Raw genomic sequence first — 21,243 nt, 5'->3', positions numbered from 1 at the left:
TTAGTAATACAAGGAATATACCTCAACATAACAACAGCTATCTGCAGCAAACCTATAGCTAATATCGTATTAAATAGGAAAAAACGAAAAGCATTTCCTTTAAAGTTAGGAATGACACATAAGTGTCTCCACTCTTATTCACTATACTGCTTGAATTCTTAGCCAGAGCACTAAGGCAAGAAAAATAGTCAAGCTTATCTATTTGTAGAAGATAGGATACTAACATACAGTTCTCAAGAAGTAAACAGCTAATAAATGCATCTTTAATCATAAAGGAAACTCAAAGCAACATGGATGGAATTCCATCTCATCCCAGTCAGAATGGCTATTTTTGTTTTTAAATGCTGTTGAGGACACAGGGAAGGGAACTCTTACACACTGTTGGTGGGGGTGTAATTTAGTATAGCTAATGTAAATCAGTATGGAGGTTCCTCTAAAACAAAAAATAGAATTATCATATGATTCCAGTCTGCCACCCTTGGGCATATATCTGAAGGATTACAAGTCAGCATATAGTAGAATATCTGTGCACCTATGTTAATAACACCTCTAGTCTCAATAGTGTAACTATGCAATCAGCATAAGTGTCCAAGTGGTAAATAAAGCATGAATGAATGAATGTATATACATAGATGATTCCACAGGAACACAAAATAAGAGGTTGAATATGATCAAAATTTATTATATCTGTAAAAAAATCACTAGCAAAGGATGTAACTCAATGATATCCTGCTTGCCTAGCTTGCATATGCAATCTTAAGCACTGCAAAATTAATTTTATAAATTCAAATATAAGATAGTTGAAAATTTCAGGAGACATTTTAGATAGTTCTGTTAGAAAATTGGAAATTTAAAAATATTTAATACTTTGCTTATACATTTAATGTTACATCTATAACTTATATCTAACCTTAAACTTCTCTTAATCCTTTTTCATATTGAAATATTCCTACCCTACAGACAGGTAATTGACAGAAGAAATGAACAAGAAAAAGACATCTGTGCTGAATCTTTGAAGACCTGTGATACAGAAGGTAATGGAATTCAAGGTACCCAGAATATTCAAATTACAACATTAAAAATTGTATAAGAATCGTTGGTAAATAAATAAAAATAAGAGCATTTCCAGTCAGTATAGGACTACTTTTGTTTGATGTAATATAAAATTCAAACTCATGATTATAAATGAGTCTAGATTTTAACTTTTTTTTTTTTTTTTGGCCATGGGACCTGAACTCTGGGTCTGGGCACTGTCCCTCAGCTTGTCAGCTTAAGGCTAGTGCTCTACCACTTGAGCCATAGTGCCACTTCCGGCTTTTTCTGCATATGTGGTGCTGAGGAATTGAGCCCAAGGCCTCATGCATGCTAGGCAAGCATTCTACCACTGAGCCACCTTCCCAGCCCCAAGGCTAGATTTTGATGAGCATATAAAGGAATATGCATTTGGAGAATTTGTTAAATTATTGATTCTGATTCAGTAGGAACAGAGTGGTACCTATGATTTTGTGTTTCTAAACAACTCTCAGCCTGTAAATAAATAGGCTTTGGGAATCAAAAACTGATAAAAATGGCAATTTTTTGCCCAACCTAGCAGTAAAGAAAGTAATGTACATAGAAAATACTTTAACAAGGAAACCATGTAATATACTCCTCAAAATTGGTACCAACAAAAAGAAATGCATGACAAGCTAATGATAATCACTCCAAGCCAAGATCTAGCGGGCCTAATAAAGATCAGTACATTCTCAACATTCAGAATAAAATAGAGGAGCACTTTAGGAGATAAAAAAGACAATTATGTTGATGACTGTCTGTGAAAGGAGAAAAGTATTTCGTGCTTTGGCGTTTTCATTAAGTCTTCTCTCTTTCCCCTAAAGGTGAGTCCAGCTTGATCTACTCATTCTCTCCCCTTTTCCTTTTTCTAAAGCCAACTCTGGTCAATTGTTACCTTAGTCCATTTTTCTTTTGCATTAATAAAATGTGCAAAACTAGGTAACTTGGAAAGGAAAGAAGTTGATTTCTGGAAGATAGAAGTCCCATACCTGGCAGCTTCATCCGGGAAATGCCTCCTGCTCTAACAGCCTCATTCTGTAACAGCCTGCTCTCATAGGAACCATCCAGTCCCATGAAGATTGTATGAATCCTTAGCTTATCACACCACTTCTCAACACCGTTATGAGGGGAGCAGAATCTCAGTGTGAGTGTCAGAAGGTTCAGACCATAGCAACTGTTATAAAGACTGAAATTCAGATTTTGGAAGAGAACAGAGTTGGGTATGATTATGCACAGTTGGGACCTCAAAATTTAGGAATATTGTTGAGGTCCAGAGTAGGTTGGGCTCCCTAAAGAGACCTGTCCCAAAATACAAAACAAACAGAAAATGGGGAAAGGGAAGCTGGAATGAGTGGGAGAGAAGGATTAAGAAGGGGAAGGAGGTGAGATGATGTGGAATTGGAGCATATAATTAAGAAAGCTTATAAATCTCAAGATTTGCATTTGGCAAGCTAGAAACTCAGGAAAGCCAATTGTGTAGTTAGCTGATACTGTAGTGAAGGCCGGCCACCTTCTGTAGCTGCTGGAGGAGCAATGCTTCAGATGAAAATACAAAGCAAGAGCACCCAATATCCCAGCTTGAAGGAAGGAGGAGCTCCTCTTTCAGGGGAGGGTCAGCTGGACATGAAGTGGTAGATAGGTAGGACAGACTAGAATCTGCTGGCACCTTGTCTCTACCTCTCACCTTCAAACCCTTCAAAGAGTAATAATTGGTGTTTTACTTTGTTCTTCCAGATAGTACACAGATTTCCCTTTGGCCATCTCTAACAGAAAAGGGTATTGTGGGAAACATGATTCTGGCTTAGCCAAGTTTATTGGCAGAGTACAAAATCATCATAAAGGTGATACTTTCTAACACAAAATGAGAATAGGCAGGAAATACAGAAATAAGGCATAATGAGGAAGCTATACAAACTAAGTTAATAGTGCATACAGAAAAGCAAAAAGAAACACAACCAAGTTGGCTACGTTAAGAATTACACTGCAAGTCAAAGAATGAAAGGATAGATGGCAAGTTAGCCCAAAAGAGAGGAGAAAAACTACAATAAAAGACAAAAACATTAATTCTCCCATCTGAGAGTCAGAAACCATATATGACTCAAACTAGATTTGGAGAAGTACCAGGGGTTTTTTGTTCCATTTAAAAAATTTCTAATCTAATATGGATCAGCACTTTTGTAAAGTACAGTAAAAATAAAAATGTCCAAAATTTTTATTATAATAAACATACATAAAAGTATCCTATGCAACTGCCATCAAAGTTCCTAATTGCTTTTCTTGGTGTCTTTTCTAAAATCTCAATTCAGAGATTATCAAATGTAGAGAACAGACAATTTACAGCATACCAGTAATCAGTATTCATGCTGTATATTCATACCACTGACCTAATAGTAATTAGCTCTTACTGAATTATGGTAGTAGGCTCAAGTAATAGGTTTAAGAAAAAGTAACCTAAGTCCAAAAGACCTAATGGATATGCAACATAGAGAAATACAGGGACTAATGATCACAAATAATTTAGCACAGTAAGTTACAGATATTTTAAAAATACTTTTGATTGTGTTCTGAACTCTAAAACAAGATAGTAAATACCTTTCTACATTTTTAGGGGCAAATCTCAAAAAAATGTTAATATTAAAGCAATGTCATAAAGGTATTAGGCATTTACAACATGTAAGGGCTTATATACCATGCTAAAGTTAGCTTTTCTCCATTTAAAGAATAATTATTTGTTTATGTAGTAATAAAAATGTTCAATGACAAGAAAGGAATGAGTCTCTGAATTTTAAATAGGTGATGAAAATCAAAAATAATATTCAGTGACATATAGAAATTGTTTGAAATTCAATTTCAATACCCATGAATAAAGTTTTATTCGTGCCAGGCTCAATTCTTTACATATTACTTAACCATTTTCATGCTACAGTGACAGAAGCAAATAGGACTTTATACTGCCATGTGTCACTGCAACCTCGGGGACATTGTCATTAATCTATAGCTTTTCTAGTGCCATTATATTGCTTCAGTACAACATTTTATCTAATTTTTTAATGAGTGAATGTGCATCATAAAAAAACAAAACAATCAACAAGAAAAGAAGCTTGAACTTTGAGTACCACACTTTTAGGGGGACAATAAATTGGCTTGTTTGATTACTCAATTAGATGGCAAAGCATTGCATTAATTGCGCAATAACACATGACTGTGCTTAAAAGAAGTCAGTATGCATCAGTGTTAAGAGAAATAATTGTAATATCCCCAGCCATAGACAACAAATTTAGTTTAGTTTTGTTTTGTTTTGCTTTGCTGGTACAAAGGTTTGAGCTCAGGGCCTCACACTTGCTCAGCTTGATCACTTGGCTGTAACTCTACCACTCTCCAACATAATGAGAAATTTTTATGTGAAGTGCTTTATAATAAGCTGTTTTCATAAAAATTAAAAATGATCCTACACAAAAGTTATCTGAGTGGCTCCTTTGCAAGCCAAGCAAAGAACAAGCAGTGTAAAATGATGGCGAACTGCATCCATCACATTGGATGAAAGCTGCTGAAGAAATGTGTCCAGAGAAAATAAACATAAGACCAATGGACATTTAGTGGAAGTAATTGGTCAAAAGCTGAGGTCATTAAAAATGACATCAATAATTGATTAGAAGAACACAGCAAGAAAACAAGTAAACACACAGAAATCAAAGTAAATAATTTCAAGTGGTTTTTATCCCTGACCAACAAAAACAACTCCGTTTTTTATTTTACCTGATTGTTTTGTGTGTGTCAGTCATGGGGATTGAACTCTAGGCCTAGGCACTGTCCCTGAGTTCTTCAGCTCAGTGAGCACTCTACCACTTGAGCCACAGCACCACTTCCTGTTTTTCATTTTGAAGAGTCAATGAGAACATTCAAGTAGCTGAAAAATTAAAGAATGGATTTTAAGAAAAAAATCTGTGTAGAATAACCCAAGCACATATTTTTTTAATGAGAAAATACCAATTAAGTATAACCTACCATAGAATATGCTAAATTTTTCACAACTGATGATGGTAATATATGTGAGAGAAGAAAAATTGTTAGGCAAATTTACGAAGCTTATATGAAATCCCATATGATTCAATGCTTTGGCTATTGACTGAATTAAACTATTCATCATCAGGTACCTTGCAGAACACATTTTACTGTATCATGTGTGATTGAACTGATAGTGTCCACAGTGAACTTTATTAGGTCTGTTGGGTTAGCCATTGCCAGTTTTGTGAATTTTTGTCAGAAATAGAAGCTGGATGGATATTTTGAACAGAAGTTCAAAACCTTAGTAGTGGAAAAAATTTCATTATAATTTTTTTTAGCTCAGTACTGAGATTGAAATTTCCATGAACAAGAAGAAGCCATTATCAGACTAAATGGCTTTGGAAATTAGCTTTTGCTGCAAATTTGATGTTTTTAATGACTTCAACCTAAAATTACAAGAATAAATAGTGCTTATGTATATGAAAATTTACTGAAGTAAAGCCATTTCAATGTTAATTGAGGTTATTTGAATCCTAAGTGATGTCAAAGTGTACTGACAAGAGTTAAAACAGCAAACCAAATATATATTTCACAAGAAATTTGAAGAAGATATTTTTTTAATTTTATTTATTTATTTATTTATTTTTGTGAACATACTGTACAGAGGGGTTACAATTACATGGGCAAGATAATGAGTACATTTCTTATCAAGCATTGCAGCCTCCTCCTTTGTTTACCTTTCATGAAGAAGATATATTTTCTACGGTCACACTTTGGTTCCAGCTATGTCTTGGGGAACAACAATAACAACAACAAAAAAAAAACCTTAGGAGCAGAATGATCACTTGAGTTCAAAAGTTTGAGGCCATCCCAAGCAATACATCAAAAACCTGTCTTGGAAAGCAAAGAAACTTCCAAAAAAGGGTGAACAAATGCAGCAATGGTACTCACAAGACACTACATTGAAAATGAAACGGACAACTTGTGGGTAGAGATGGGAGGGAAAAACTGGAAGAGAGAGGGGGAAGGGGTGACATTGTCCAAAAAGAAATGTACTCATTATCTCACTTATGTAATTGTAACCCCTATGTACACCTTTACAATAAGAATTTTTAAAAGGTAAGATTTTTTTAATTAAAAAATAAAGAAACCATCCCAGTTTTAGCAGTTAAAACTCTCAATTCCTGGGAAGTCCCTGACTTGCTCAGTCCAGAAGACAAACTGATCTTAATTACAATGGTATTTTCTGCATGCTAGTGCAAAAGAATTCACATATTTCAAAATCCATGAACTGTGTAATTGAGAAGCTTTCACCAAACCTTGAATTAGAAGTGATTAATCTGTTATATAATGATATGCTATAATGCAAATATCAAGAGAAGAATCAAACAGAACTTTATAAAATTGGATAGGACATTTCCCTCATATGCATTAATTAAACTTCAATTAAAAAGTTAAAATAAAAGTTAAATAAGAGCCAGGTGCCCCATGCCTGTAATCCTAGCTACTCAGGAGGCTGAGATCTAAGGATGACGGTTCAAAGCCAGCCTGGTCAGAAAAGTCCGTGAGACTCTTATCTCCAATAAACCACTAGAAAACCGGAAGTGTCGCTGTGGCTCAAGTGGTAGAACATTCGCCTTGAGCTGAAGAGCTGAGGGCTAGCACTCAAGCCCAGAGTTCAGGCCCCACGACCGAAAAAAAATAAAAAGTTAAATAAGCCAGGTATCCATTGGCTGATACCTATAATCCTAGCTAATCAGGAGACTGAGATCTGAGGACTGACTTTCAAAATTGGACTCCTACGTCCAATTTACCAGTGAAAAAGCCAGAAGACTAGGAGTGGCTCAAGTAGGAGAGCACTAGCTATGAGTAAAAAAAAGCCACACAAGAGCTTGTGGCCATGTTCAAACCAGTACTGGCATAAAAAAATTAAGTTAACATAGACATTTTTTTAATCAAAAATGCTCACTGCAGTACTAAACTGAGCAATTACACCTTTTCTTCAACAGCAGTCTTCTTAGAACTACATACCACCTTTGGTAACCAAGCGTCCAGTTGTTTGCTTGATAAAGCGTTTCCAAAGATGAAATATTTTATACTCTTTAGAGATCAACATTAACTGATGAACATTTGCAATTAATTTGATGAGAAATAATAATTTTGATCCTCAATTGCAGTGTAAATTAATTGCAATTAAATTACAAGTTGCATTTAATTGCAATTATAATTTTCAATGGACAAATTTCAAAATAATAGATGTATAATTATTATTAGTTTAAATTTCATCAATACGATTTTGACAGTCTTTCTCTTGTTATTTAAAATAAGTACTTAGCACTGTATCTTCCACTTTACTTTTTGGCCACAAAGCCTAAAATATTTCCTATCTGGCCTCTTATCTAAATTAAGACACATATATAGAAGAAGTAAGTTGACAAGAAACTAAAGCATGCTGAAATAAGGATACAGGTTGAACCATTGTAACAGTGAGATGAACAAGATACTATGTTGCAAATGAACTAGCAAAATACAATTCATTGTTTTAAGAAATTTACCTGTGGGCTGGGAATGTGGCTTAGTGGCAGAATGCATGTCTAGCATGCATGAAGTCCTCGATTTGATTCCTCAGTACCCACATAAACAGAAAAAGCTGTAAGTAGCACTGTTGCTCAAGTGGTAGAGGACTAGCCTTGAGCAAAAGAAGCTCAGGGACAGTTCCTTTGCCCTGAGTTCAAGCCCCAAGACTGGGAAGGAAAGAAGGAAGGAAGGAAGGAAGGAAGGAAGGAAGGAAGGAAGGAAGGAAGGAAGGAAGGAAGGAAGGGAAGGAAGAAAGAAAGAGGAGAGAGAAAGAAAAAGAGAAAAGAAAGAGGGAGAGAGAAAGAAAAAAAGAAAAAGAGGGAGGGAGGGAGGAAAGGAAGGAAAGAAGAGGAAGGAAGGAAGAAAGAAAGGAAGGAAAGCTAGTTCACTTGCTGTGTATTAATAGCAGATATTATCATCTAGATTTATGATATGCATCATGCTCAAAATGTTATGGAAATTTTAATCTACGTAAACAAAATATCCCAGTTCAGCAACAATTAAAAAGAGCAGGTAATGTGGTGTTAATGACAAATAACATGTAAATTTATAGAATATAGTCACCAAGGCATTACTTGTTGGTAGGACAAGGAAGGAAAATAAGATGTTGCCAGCTAACTTTGGTGAATTATAATCTACTTAGGAAGGCAGACTAAATAAATAAAATAAATGAATAATGTAAATTAGCATAAGGCTAGTGTCAAGTGAGTTATGCATTTGTTCACTAAGTAAAGAGAAAAGAAATATAACTGGAATTTGTGTATACATATATATATATATATATATCCAATTCAATGTTTCAGGGATGAAAATATGTAACTATGTGAATTACTACTTAATATCTGTTTATAATAAAAAAAGTAGATTGTGGCAATAATGGCTGTCTATTCTTTCAGCATGTAAGTTGAAGTGATGCCTCTTTAAAGCATCATTTTGATGTAGTAGGGTCAGCAAGTATAGACTGCTGTTACAGAAGATAACTCACTAATCATTTACAACTTTCTTTCTCATTGAACCAAAAGAAAAAAAAAGACAACTTGTCATCACAGCTTCCCAGCAATCACAACTATCCAACTGGAAGTGGTACTTGGGTGATACTTTCTTGTCATACTAGTAAGACATCACTAGTAAGAACAGAAAAAAAAACAACAATGTAAGAATATTCTGCTTATTTGATTTCCATACAGATATGAGCCACAACATGTACTTGAGAATAATTGGCACTTTCATGCTATTTTAAGTCTTCTTTATAATGTTCTCTAGCTTTCAGCATTTTCTGATTGTTTTATTTTTAGTGAAGAAATTGAAAAGTTTTGTTTAATGTTATTGAGATCCTTTATTAGCTTTTAAAATCATGAATCTTCTGACCTTTTGTTTTAGGAGAACTGAAGCACGACTTCAGAGGACAGGTAAAATACTTTCTCTTACTATTAATATTAGACAGCTAAATTCCAAGCGCCAGGAACTATTGGCTCACATCTGTAATCTTAGCTACTCAAGAGGTTGAGATCTGAGGACAGTGGTTCAAAGCCAGCCAGCACAGAAAAGTCCCAATGAGACTTTTATCTCCACTCAAAATCCGAAGTGGCACTATGGCTCAAAGTGGTAGAGCACTAGTCTTGAGCAAAAGAGCCCAGGGCCAGCACCCAAGCCCTGAGTTCAAGCCCTTTGACTGACAAAAATTAATTAGTTAATTCTAAGAACTCAAGAAATTATGCCTATTGGTCTATATTACAATACTGAGGACTGTTCAGCTTCTTTTTATTCCCAAGATTCTATTATTGTAATAGTTATTTTAGAATAAAGTTACCCATAATGTAATATAATTTATCTTGAATTTGAGTTAAAATGCTTCAGTAAGGGAAAAATAGGAGGAATATAGGTGAAGTAAGGGTCACCAGTTGTGTGGTTATTATGGGCTGTAATTCTAGCACTTAGGAGTCTGAGGCAGGATTGCAAGGTCATGACCACAATAGACCAAGAGTTGAAATTTGATGGATCTTGGTATTAAGTAATCTAGCAGTTCATGTACATCATTGTTTCATAGGTATATACTTGAAATTATTCAAAATGAAAAATCAGAGACAAGGTTTGTAAGTATGAAATTATCCAGTGCCTTTTGATTACATAGGTTTTTATAAGAAATGTATATAAAAACATCACTTCTGACAAGTGGTCCTGAACCTTAGCCTTTCCATATTCTGTCTCTCTGACTTCATCTTCTGTCTCTGACATTCATTTTAAGATGAAGTATAAGTTTGGTATAAGTCATAGAAATACTCATAATTTTGTGAATAGCCAATAGTTACATGATTCATTTTGAGATTTGATTTGAATGATGATTCTACAATTACTAACATTACAATTTGGACAAATAATTTCATCTCTTTCCTACTCAACTTCTTTATCTGTAAAACAGAGATAATGCCAAATATCCATAGTGTTTTTGTGAGATTCTGTTATGAACATAAATTTGGTAGGACTTTGGTAATTACATATAACTATACTAATGATAGTAATTATCAACATTACTTCAACCTACTTTTTATGGACAGGATTTTTTTTTAATCTTGATTTGCTCAGAGGAAAAAATATTCCATATTTCAGTTGAATATATATATGTAATAATTTGCATTTAGACTGCTAAATCTTAAAAAAACTTTACCATAAATTTTACATATTTTAAGTGTCTTAGTTTTTAGAACACTTGTTAAGGAAAATACAGCATCCTGTCAAAACTTTATAGATACATCCACTTACACAAGTATGCATGAAATACTGTTAAGAAACTGACTTCCCAACAGTCTTTCCAGAAGGACTTTCATACAGTTAAAATATCTCAGTAAGAGGAAAGTGGGAGGGATGTAGTTTAATTAAGAGAAATACTAGTTTGTGCATTAATGTAATTGAATGATTATTATATTATTGGTCATAAAACAATGTTCAGTCTTGTGATTTCTGATATAGAAATCTGTTAGGTACAGTTCTATGTAGATTATGACCAGTTGACATTGTTGCTTTTATACATTATATTATGCAAAATTTTCGTGTGCTACATTTTATTTTTTTGTGCTGGTCCTGGAACTTGAACTCAGGGCCTGACCACTGTCCCTGAGGTTTTTGAGCCACAGCTCCACTTCCAGCTTTTGGGTGGTTAATTGGAGATAAGAGTTTCATGGACTATACTGCTCAGCCTGGCTTCAAACCACAATCCTTAGCTCTCAGCCTCCTGCATAGCCAAGATTTCAGGCATGAGCCACCAGCATCTGGAAGGCACTACATTTTAAAGCAAAGTTTGTGCATATGTGTGTGTGGCTTTGTCTAATTTTCCTTTCATATTTGTCTTTTCTATTGCCATAATGGAATACTTGAAGCTGTCAGTATATTAGCACTATGTTGGAGGTTGAAAGTCACAATCAGGTGGCTCCATTGGTTAAGCCTCTGGCCCAGGCTCATTGCAAATATCATCAAAATGACAAGAGTGTATTGTGGAAGTGATGATATGTCAAGATGGGAAGCCAGAGAAAGATTTGGGGTTAGGCTTATTTTTCTATACCAATCCCTCCAGGAGAACAGCATGAATCGCTTTGAATGCTGCTTCTATGGCTTTTCAAAGGTGGCTGTATCCATAAATAATTCTGTTTTGTTTTACCATTTTCTGACAACTATATAATGGAAATGGCACATTCTTCTTACTTGCTTTACTCATTCACTATTATGCTTTGAATACAGTCATGCTGATGGGTAGGTACACTTCATTGTCTATACTATTCTGTGAGTGAATAGCTCAACCTACTATCCACTATACTCCTTTATTCATTACTCTCTGCTATTACTAACAATGCTGCTATTGAGTATTCTTTTGTGTATCTCTAGAAAATATACTTATATATGTGGAATTTCTGGTCACACATAACACATCTTTAATTTTAATAAATTTCCAAAGTAATTTTACCTATTTACATTCCTACCACGTAACTACAACTTTCTTCTGCTCCACTTCTTGCTAGTCCTTACTAACACTTAGATTTAATCATCACATTTCTATTGTTTTGCCATTCCTAGTAACAGAAATGGTTTCTCATTGAGGTTTTAATTTGCATTAATGAGGTTGGACGTCTTAGGTTTCTCATATTTGTTTCTTCTTCTTTATAATGTTCATTCCTGTCTTGTACTTGTTTTCCTATTAGGTTCTTAGCCCATTTCTTACTGATCTATGGTTCTCTACATAGTCCAAATAAGCTTTTGTCATTGTCACAAAACGCACATACGCATGTATGCATGCATGTACGCATGCACTCACGCGAGTGCACACACATGCGGCACTGAAAACCACTGCTTTGGAAAAACCACTATATGACACAACAATCCATATGCATGCTGTAGAGAAACCCCCATGCAACAGATAAGCTTGTCTCTTCCTATCTTTATCGTTAATACATTTGACTACATTAAAGATAAGATTTATGACCCTTTTCCCTTCATGCAACATTTTTATATCTTGTTTTAAGATCTCCTACCCTACTCCCAATGTCATACGTATTTTTTCCTGTTGTACTCAGCTTTTTCACAATCCCATTTACAGTAGTCACAGCAAAACAAAACAGTCATTAGTAAATCTAGTAATGTGAGAATCATAATTACAATAATTGCAAAAGACTAAAGAAATTGAAGACACTAAAAAGTAGAACATTTTCTCATTGTAATGAATTTCAGTAATTAATGTTAAAATGTCTAGAGTGCCCAAAGGACTCTACAGATTCCATGAACTCTCCATCAAAATATCAATGACATTCTTCAAAGAACCAGAAAAAAATCCTTAAATTTATATAGAAGCACTAACGACTCCAAAGAGCCAAAGCAATCCTAGCAAAACACTGCAAGCATCACAATACTTGATTTGAAAAACACCAAAATATAGAAACAAAAGCAGCACAATGTTGGCATAAAAAGAGACATGTAGACCAATGGAATGGTAAATTATACATCTTCAGCCACCTGATTCTCATCAAAGGTGCCCAGACCATATATTGGAGAAAGGAAAGCCTCTTCAACAAATGGTGCTGGGAAATCTTTTCTTTTCTTTTTTTTTTTTTTTTTTGGTCGGTTGTGGGGCTTGAACTCTGGGCCTGAGCAATGTTCCTACGCTCTTCAGCTCAAGGCGAGCGGTCTACCGCTTAAGCCACAGCGCCACTTCCGGTTTTCTAGTGGTATTTATTGGAGATCAGAGTTTCATGGACTTTTCTGCCTGGGCTGGCTTTGAACCGTGATCCTCAGATCTCAGCCTCCTAAATAGCTAGGATTACAGGCATGAGCCACCAGCACCCGGCGAGAAATCTTGATATACACATAGGAAGACTGAAACTTGAATTCTCTTACCTTGTATAAAACAACAACTCAAAATCAACTAAAGACCTAGAAAACACTTCACATATTGGTACCAACAATGATTTTCTGAATAGGTCTTTGAAAGTATAGGAAACAATTCCAAGAATTGACAAATAGAATTACATAAAATTAAAAAGTGTACAGAAAAGAAAATAGCTGGGGCTGGGAATGTGACTCCGTTGGTAGAGTGCTTGCCTTGCATGCATGAGCCCTGGGTTCGATTCCTCAGCACCATATAACCAGAAAAAGCCAGAAGTGGCACTGTGGCTCAAGTGGTATAGTGCTAGCCTTGAGCTGAAGTGCTGAGGGACAGCGCCCAGACCCAGAGTTCAGGCCCCAAGACTGACAAAAAAAAAAGACAAGAAAACAGCCAAGAGAATCCTTTGCCATCTTTTCATCTGACAGGATTAACATTCAAATGGGGAAATGACCTGAGTGACATTTCTCAAAAGAAGACATAGAAATAGATCATAAATACATTTAAAATCTTCAGTATCATTAGCCATTAAAGAAATGGAAATCAAACCTACAATCTAACCACCCTGCCTAGAATGATTATTATCAAAATAACAAAAAAAAAATGCTGGCAAAGGAAAAATGGAGCCTTGTACACAGTTGGAACCAGTGTAAGTTAGTTCAGCCACTATGAGAATAATATGGGGGTGTCTTAAAAAAATAAACATAGAACTACCATATGATTGAGCAGTCTCACACACTCGTGGGTGTAATTCTGAAGAAATTAAAGCCTCATACAAAAGAGATACATCCTAAGTAATGGTACCAGCCTAACTGCTCGCCAACAGATTATTGTATAAAGTATGGTATGTATAAAATAGTGGGTTATTATTCAGCCATAAAATAAGAATGAATTCTGTCATTTGAAGCACAATGGATGTGAGTGGAGAACATAATGTTAGTCAGAGTAAACCAAGTGAAGAAATATATGAATGTATTTCTTAAAACACTTTGTTTTCGGCTGGGAAGGTGGCTCAGTGGTAGAGCGCTTGCCTTGCATGCTCAAGGCCCTGGGTTTGATTCCTCAGCACCACATAAGCAGGAAAAAAAAAGCCGGAAGTGGCACTGTGGCTCAAGTGGTAGAGTGCTAGCCTTGAGCTGAAGAGCTGAGGGCTGAGGGACAGCACCCAGGCCCAGAGTTCAGGCCCCACGACCGGACCCAAAAAAAAAAACACTTTGTTTTCATTCAGATGCATAAACTAAACAAAAATTAAATAAATGAAAAGATTACCTGAAAATAGACCAATTGCTAGAAATTAGGAGGGGAGAGGGTAGAAGAAAGGTAGATGAACATGATCAGCACACAATATACACATACATATATGGAAATTCCAGGGATTTCCATTCACTCTACAATTACTGTATGTCAATGATTTTTATATATGTATGCTTATGTACTTCTAATTTTAAAAGATAATATAGCAAGGCACCAGTGGCTCATGCTTATAATCCTACCCACACAGTAAGCTGAGACCTAGAATATCCCAATTTGAAACCAGCCTGGGCAGAAAAGTATTTGAGACTCTATCTCCAAGTAACCAACAAAAGCCAAAAGTATAGTTGGGGCTTAAATGACAGAGTACCAGCCTTGGATGAAAAAGTTAAGTGACAGCAGAAGGCCTTGAGTGAAAGCCCCAGTACTCACACATGCACCTGCACACACACACACACACACACACACACACAGATCCTTTAATTGTGTAAAAAGGCAATTCACACAATAAAACATTTTCATTCACATTTCTGTGGCTCATAACCATGACATATAAAGAACATCTACAACTTAAAAACAATAAAAAGAATTTTAAATGGACATAATACTTGGGTAGATAGTTCTTCCAAGATATATCAGTATCCAATAAGTTCATGAAAAGATGAATAACATCACCAGTCATTAGGAAAATGCAAATCAAAACTATAATGTGAGATTACTTCATATATATTAGCATGGCTATTGTCAAAATAAAGAAAGTACTGGCAATATGTGAAGATTATGCCTTACTGTTGGATTGTAAAATTTCTTTGGAAAAAATGTGGCAGTTCCTCAAAAAGGTAAACAGAAAATTACCTTACAACACAGCAGTTCTACACCTGGTACATTCCCAAAAGAGTTGAACGAACAAGCTGGACTCTGTAATCCTAGCTTCTCAGGAGGCTGAGATCTGAGTAGCTGGTTCCCAGTTCAGAGCAAGCCCAGGCAGGCAAGTCCATTAGATTCTTATCCCCAATTAACCACCAGAAAATTAAAAGTGGAGCTGTGACTGGAGCACCAATCTTCAGGAAAAAGTGCTCAGGGACAGTGCCCAGGCCCTGAGTTCTGGCCTCATGACTGACAGAAAAAAAAAAAAGGATTCAAAGAACAGATGTGTTTATATATGCATATTCATAGCAGTATTATTTACAATAAGCAAAAGATAGAAACAACTCAAATGTCCATCAGAAAATTAAACATATGGTCTGAATCTTGTATATATGTATAAAATAAAATATTACTCAGCCTAAAAAGAAATGAAATGTTGATACCTGCCGTAATGTAAACATACTTAAAGATGGTACATTAAGTGAAATACATAAAGTTCAAAAGAATAAATACTACATAAACCAGGTACTTACATAAAGTACCTCATTTCATTACAGAAAATATATACCTTCTAGAATTTAATTAGTGTTAAATCAAAAGCATTATAAGGGATCATTAGTAACAAAGGAAACACAATACAAATATTTACATGATCACTTATATTAAAGAAAAAAATCTGTAATCAGTGAGCAACATGTCAGAATCCAGTTCACATCTAAAGCGAACCTTAACTTGTTCCTTGAATTTCCTTGGGAAAGTCTGTGTACATTTAGAAGAAAGTGACCTGGTATCACCCAACATTAGGTAACAGCAGTAAGGTGTGGCTCAAAAAAAGAACTTAACCGTATGTAGAAATCAAATGGGGAAAAGCTTTTTGTTGCTGTAGATTACTACAGGAATTAACATGCAGCTTTAGTCAAGGGTGAACGCAATTTCAGCACATAATAAAATAAAGGTCAGCCTCTCTTGGAACCACAACTTCCTATTACCAAACAGAGTTGCTTCCTTCCAAACTATTAGAAAAGTAAAGCCAAACTATTGATTCTTCAGAGTTTATAAAGGGCTAAAGTTTCATAAGCTTGGTGAAATAATCCTAAATACAAAAATAATTTATGTAAGAATATCCAGCATAGGGTTATTTTGAAAAAGAATTGGAAACCAAAAACAGAGAATGGTTAAGTAAATATAGTATTTGATGGAATAAAATTCAAACATTAAAATCAAAGACTTCATAGAAGTATCAGAAAGTTTTCAGAGAAGCCCAAAAATTGGGAACAGAAACTAGAGAATAAAATATTTATAGCTAGGTTTCTATTTTTATTAATTAAAATATAGAGAAAAGATACTGGAAACATATGCACTAACTATAGTTTTATATGGAGCTAAGAGAAATTTTCATGCTTTTCTGTTTTTCCAATTTTTACTTAATGGCTATGCCTTACTTTTAATAACGATTAAATAACCAAACATAAAATGCTTTATTAATCTTCAAAATATCCCTCTTGAGCAAATAGGGTTCAAGTAAGTTTAACATGGAGCAAGCTACCATGGAAACCTTCAAAATACCCTAAGTAAATAAAAAAAAGGATAGATTTAAAAGAAATCCATCAAAGGGGAAATTTCTTTGTTTTTTTTTTAAAGTAGATTCTAGGATCACTGGAATACACAAAGAGAAAGAGAAAGGCCAGGCAGGCAGAGAGGGAGGAAGAATAGGAGGGAGTTAGAAAAGCAAAGGGAAGGGAAGAGTGAAGTAAAGAAAAGGTCCAATCATATGATACTTCTTGGGTATGCACCTGGCCTCAAGCAACAGCATATATCCATATAAAAGGAAAATAAAATAATTTACCTAGACTCTCCGACAGTGAATAAGACCAAATGCTAAGTCCAGGTTCCTCAATGGCCATTCTAATGATTGTAGAAACTAAAACTTTGGTTTGGTGGCTTATAAGCCAAGAGTCGGAGCGTATGTTTTTAAAATGACAGTGCTTGTAATATTCTGTTTTGTTTTGCAATTGAAAGCTACCTAAAACCACTAAACTTGCCAGCACACACATACAAGCCCCAGGCAGTATTAAATTACTCATTCTTCTAGTTCCTGTTATTCCAGGTTTTTTTTTAATTTTTGTGCATTTCAATATCCACAGGCACATTCACACACATACACACACACACACACACACACACACACACACACACACACACACGTGTGTTTCCCTAACTTTTCAGGTGCATACCTGTTTCCTTAGAGAGATGACTAGAAATACTATAAAGGTAGACTTTATAAAATGCTTTTGAATTATTAAGATTTAACATAGGATATACATATAATCATATAAAGTATTTTTTAAATGAACTCCAAGAAATGGAAAAAAGATTTTGTTGTTGTTTTTTCCTTTTGTTGCTTTATTAGCTTATTTTTCTTTGGGAAGGTACATAAAAGGTAGGACAAAGGGTGAACAAATACAGCAATGATACTCACCAGACACTGTGTGAAAAAAACTATACAGTTTGTGGGTAGGGACAGGAGAGAGCAAGGGAAAGGTGATGTAGTTCAAAAAGAAATGTATTCATGTGGCTGGGAATGTGGCTTAGTGGTAGAGTGTTTGCCTAACATGCATGAAGCCGTGGATTCTAATCCTCTGTGCCACATACACAGAAAAAGCTGGAAGTGGTGCTGTGCTCAAGTGTTTGAGTACCAACCTTAAGCAAAAGAAGCTCAGGGACAGTGCTTAGGCCCTGAGTTCAAACTCCTGGACTGGCCAAAAATGTACTCATTACCTGTAATCCTTCTGTACATCACCTCTATGATAACAATGAGACATATCTTTTAAAAAGATATATAGGAATAACATTAATTTTTGCATGTGTGTGGTAATAGGGGTTGGACCTGAGGCTATGCACATGTTACGTAAGTGCTCTACCACTGAGCTACAGCCCTAGCCCTAAATTGTTGTTAATAGCTCCAACACCACAAAAATCATTTTAAAATACATTATTTTCACCTCCACATTAAGAAAAATATTTCCAGTTATGACATGGTAGTGCAAATCCTATCTGCTGTCTCTTGTCTATTACTCTTTTTTTTACACTTTTTTATTGTAAAAATACTGTACAGAGGGGTTACAGTTACATGAGCAAGGTAATGAGTACATTTGCTATCAGGCATTGTTGCCTCCTCCTTTGTGTTTCCCCTACCATCCCTTCCCTCCCAACTCCACAACTCCACTCCCCCACCCCGCCCCCACCACCACTCTGCCTAAATTGTAAAGCTAGTTTTTCAACATAATGTCTTGTACATCTCACTTTTACAATGGGTCAACTTGTATCCCTATTTAAGCATTTTAGTTTTCCCTTCCCCTCCCCAAATTAAAGAAGTGTATATACAAGATGCAGGCCACCAACATCAAATACAGTGAAAACAAGTGTTATACCATGGGAAAGGAACATACAAAGAAACAAAAAAAATCACATGGTACATTATAAATACGTTAGAAACAATAGCAATAAAGAAAAAACCACTTGTTTCCATATCTTGGGGTTCATTTCATTTACCATCATCTTATCTGGTCATATGTACATAGATTTTGACCTTTTCTGCTTGTCTTAACCTTCATCTTTTCCATTCCAAGAAGCTACCTTCAATTTTTTTTAAAAAGCTCCCATTAAAAAATGTTCAGATATTTTCATTCATCTTTAGTCTTACCTTCAAACATCCTCTAATTTCAGAATCCCATCATAAAATTGTATTCTGTATCTGATGAAGTTGGGTTGGAGGAAACGATGAGAACTATGGGAAGAACAAATGGGAAATAGATGAAGTTCTCACTAATCTCTCACTTTACACTTTAATAAATGTTATCAAAGGCCTATAAAACTGTGATCTTGGGTCAGGAGTCTGTAATCTTACCTACTTAGATTAAAAGGATTTCAATCCAAGGCTGGCCAGAGTAAAAAGCAGAAGATCCTATCTGAAAAATAAATACAAGAGTTCAAGACATGTGGTAAGGTGCCAAAGCCCTAAATTTAACCCCAGTACTGGCAAAAAAGACAGACAGACAGGAAGGAAGGCAGGCAGAGGGGGGGGGGTGGAGGGAGAGAGAGAGATCTATGATCTTTTTTTGTAATCCATTCCCTGACTATCAAATATTCAGTAAAAAAAAGGCATGCATTTTATATAGAAGCTATGTAGAACCTTTTAGAATGCACAGTATTTAAGAATCAATAGTTTAGATCTCATATAACAATTTTTGTTGTATCTTCAGATATTTCCAAATCTCTACTACCATCCTGCCCTTCCTTCTTTGACTTTGACTTTTTATACTTCAGATATTATTTCTTTGTTTTGTTTTGTTTTTTTGTTTTGTTTTGTTTTTTTCTTTCAGTTGTGGAGCTTGAACTTCTGGGCCTGGGCGCTGTCCATAAGCTCTTCAGCTCAATGTGAGCGCTCTACCACTTAGCCACAGTGCCACTTCCAGTTTTCTGGTGGTTAATTGGAGATTAGAATCTCACGGACTTTCCTGCCCTAGCTGGCTTTGAACCGAAATTCTCAGTTCTTGGCCTCCTGAGTAGCTAGGATTACAGGGGTGAGCCACCAGCATCAGACCCATTTCTTTGTAATTTTTATGACTATGAATTCTGAGTAAGATGCAGTTCTTCTGTTTAAATATATACAAGTATTTTAAACAATTTCATTTCATTGTTTTAAAATACTCAAGTTACAAACAGTATAGATATAAATGTAAGTCAGTGTTTTACTATTTAAGCATGATTTTATTTTAATTATTTTCATCTGTTTATTTGCAGGACCCTGGAGATGGAGAAGGTGGTTCTCTCAGAATGGTTCACTTTGGTTTGATGTAAATAATAACAAAGTTGGTGGGTTTTTTTTAACTTCACAAAGAAACTGGTCTTTTTCACATCTTTTTCATGCCCTGATTCTATTAAATTCTTCTTTATGCATTTTTATAAAGGAAAGACAGAATATGCAGCACAGCATAACAGAAAAGCATCATAAATCAATCTTCTTAACCTACTTACTTTCAATAATATACAAATTTTGGAAACTATCATACACCATTTGATGCCTTGTAAGTAGATTAATTTGTTCTCTCTAGCATTTTAAATTTCCTTCCTCATGTCTTATTTACATAATTAATTTACATTTAAATAAAGTATTTAATTTACATGTAAATAAAGTATTAAGAAAAATATCACCTCAGACCTAATGTTAGTAGGTCTATGTGTCTTTCAAATTATTGCCAGGATGTCCCCTGGAACACAGAGATGCTATGTCTGTGGAGCGAAGTGGAAGCAGGCTTACCACCTGTTATGAGATTTGAGCTCCTTAAGCTCAGGCTTCTGTCCTTGAAACAGCCCACAGTGTGCACGGTCATTTGGCCCTTTTCACATTGCTGTATGGGAATGTAGCTTAGGAAACAAATGCAAAAAAAAAAAAAAGTTGACATTTTGTCTACTGTTGTTGTAATAAACACTGTCCTTTGTCTTTGAGTCTAGGATCTGTTCAGCTATAGTTCCAAAATTTGTTAGCTTCAAAGTAGGCTAAAATCTCAGACCCTAACAGTTTTTTATTTTGGTGGAGGTGGGGTGAGGTAAGAAAGGAGGTAGTACTGGAAATTGAACTCAAGGCCTCACGATTAATAGTGACGTTTCCAGTCTCTTTCACAGTTCTTGTCACACACTCAGCAGCAGATATTTCATAATTGTAGCTTCCATAGTAATCATTCTTTTGAAATACTATCCATGAATTATAAAATTAAGATTTGTTAAAAATATACTTTAAATTTTTATTTCTAGTCCTTCTTCAGCTATACCCCTACCAGCAAAGAAAGAAGTTGATGCTCAGGGCTTTCAATGTGTTATTGCTCTAAAATGTTGGGTGTATGCCTGTCAGGTGCCTGTCCCAGCTAGGCAGGAAGCATAAATAGGAGACCCAATCATGAATGTGAGATGCCAGTGCTGGTTTTCCAATTTGGGCAGGCCAAAGAAAAATGACAGGCACAGTAGGAATGGGGTCAGACTTTATTTACAATCTCTCCTGCTCTCAAAAGCAACAACATACAGCTAACAGCACAACAACACTGTGTACAGTCCATCACACCCTGTCC

At 35.3% G+C, this 21,243-nt stretch overlaps 1 protein-coding gene across 1 annotated transcript in view; it reads left to right on the top strand.

The window, feature by feature from the left end:
• Wdpcp (WD repeat containing planar cell polarity effector) overlaps positions 1 to 20,793 on the top strand; it is a 252,700-nt gene extending 231,907 nt beyond the window's left edge. Inside the window, exons 16-19 of the mRNA XM_013022526.1 lie at positions 961 to 1,034; positions 9,016 to 9,044; positions 19,922 to 19,974; positions 20,089 to 20,793. Of these exons, the coding sequence (XP_012877980.1) occupies positions 961 to 1,034; positions 9,016 to 9,044; positions 19,922 to 19,974; positions 20,089 to 20,116 (184 nt within the window). The 3' untranslated portion in view covers positions 20,117 to 20,793. The remainder of the gene's footprint in view (positions 1 to 960; positions 1,035 to 9,015; positions 9,045 to 19,921; positions 19,975 to 20,088) is intronic.
• Positions 20,794 to 21,243: the final 450 nt, after the last annotated feature.

This window comes from Dipodomys ordii, unplaced genomic scaffold (assembly GCF_000151885.1).
Source record: "Dipodomys ordii isolate 6190 unplaced genomic scaffold, Dord_2.0 Scaffold63, whole genome shotgun sequence".
NCBI classification, from domain to species: Eukaryota; Metazoa; Chordata; class Mammalia; order Rodentia; family Heteromyidae; genus Dipodomys; species Dipodomys ordii.
Note: the sequence above shows the minus strand (reverse complement) of the source record. Positions and strands in the feature narration are given on the sequence as shown.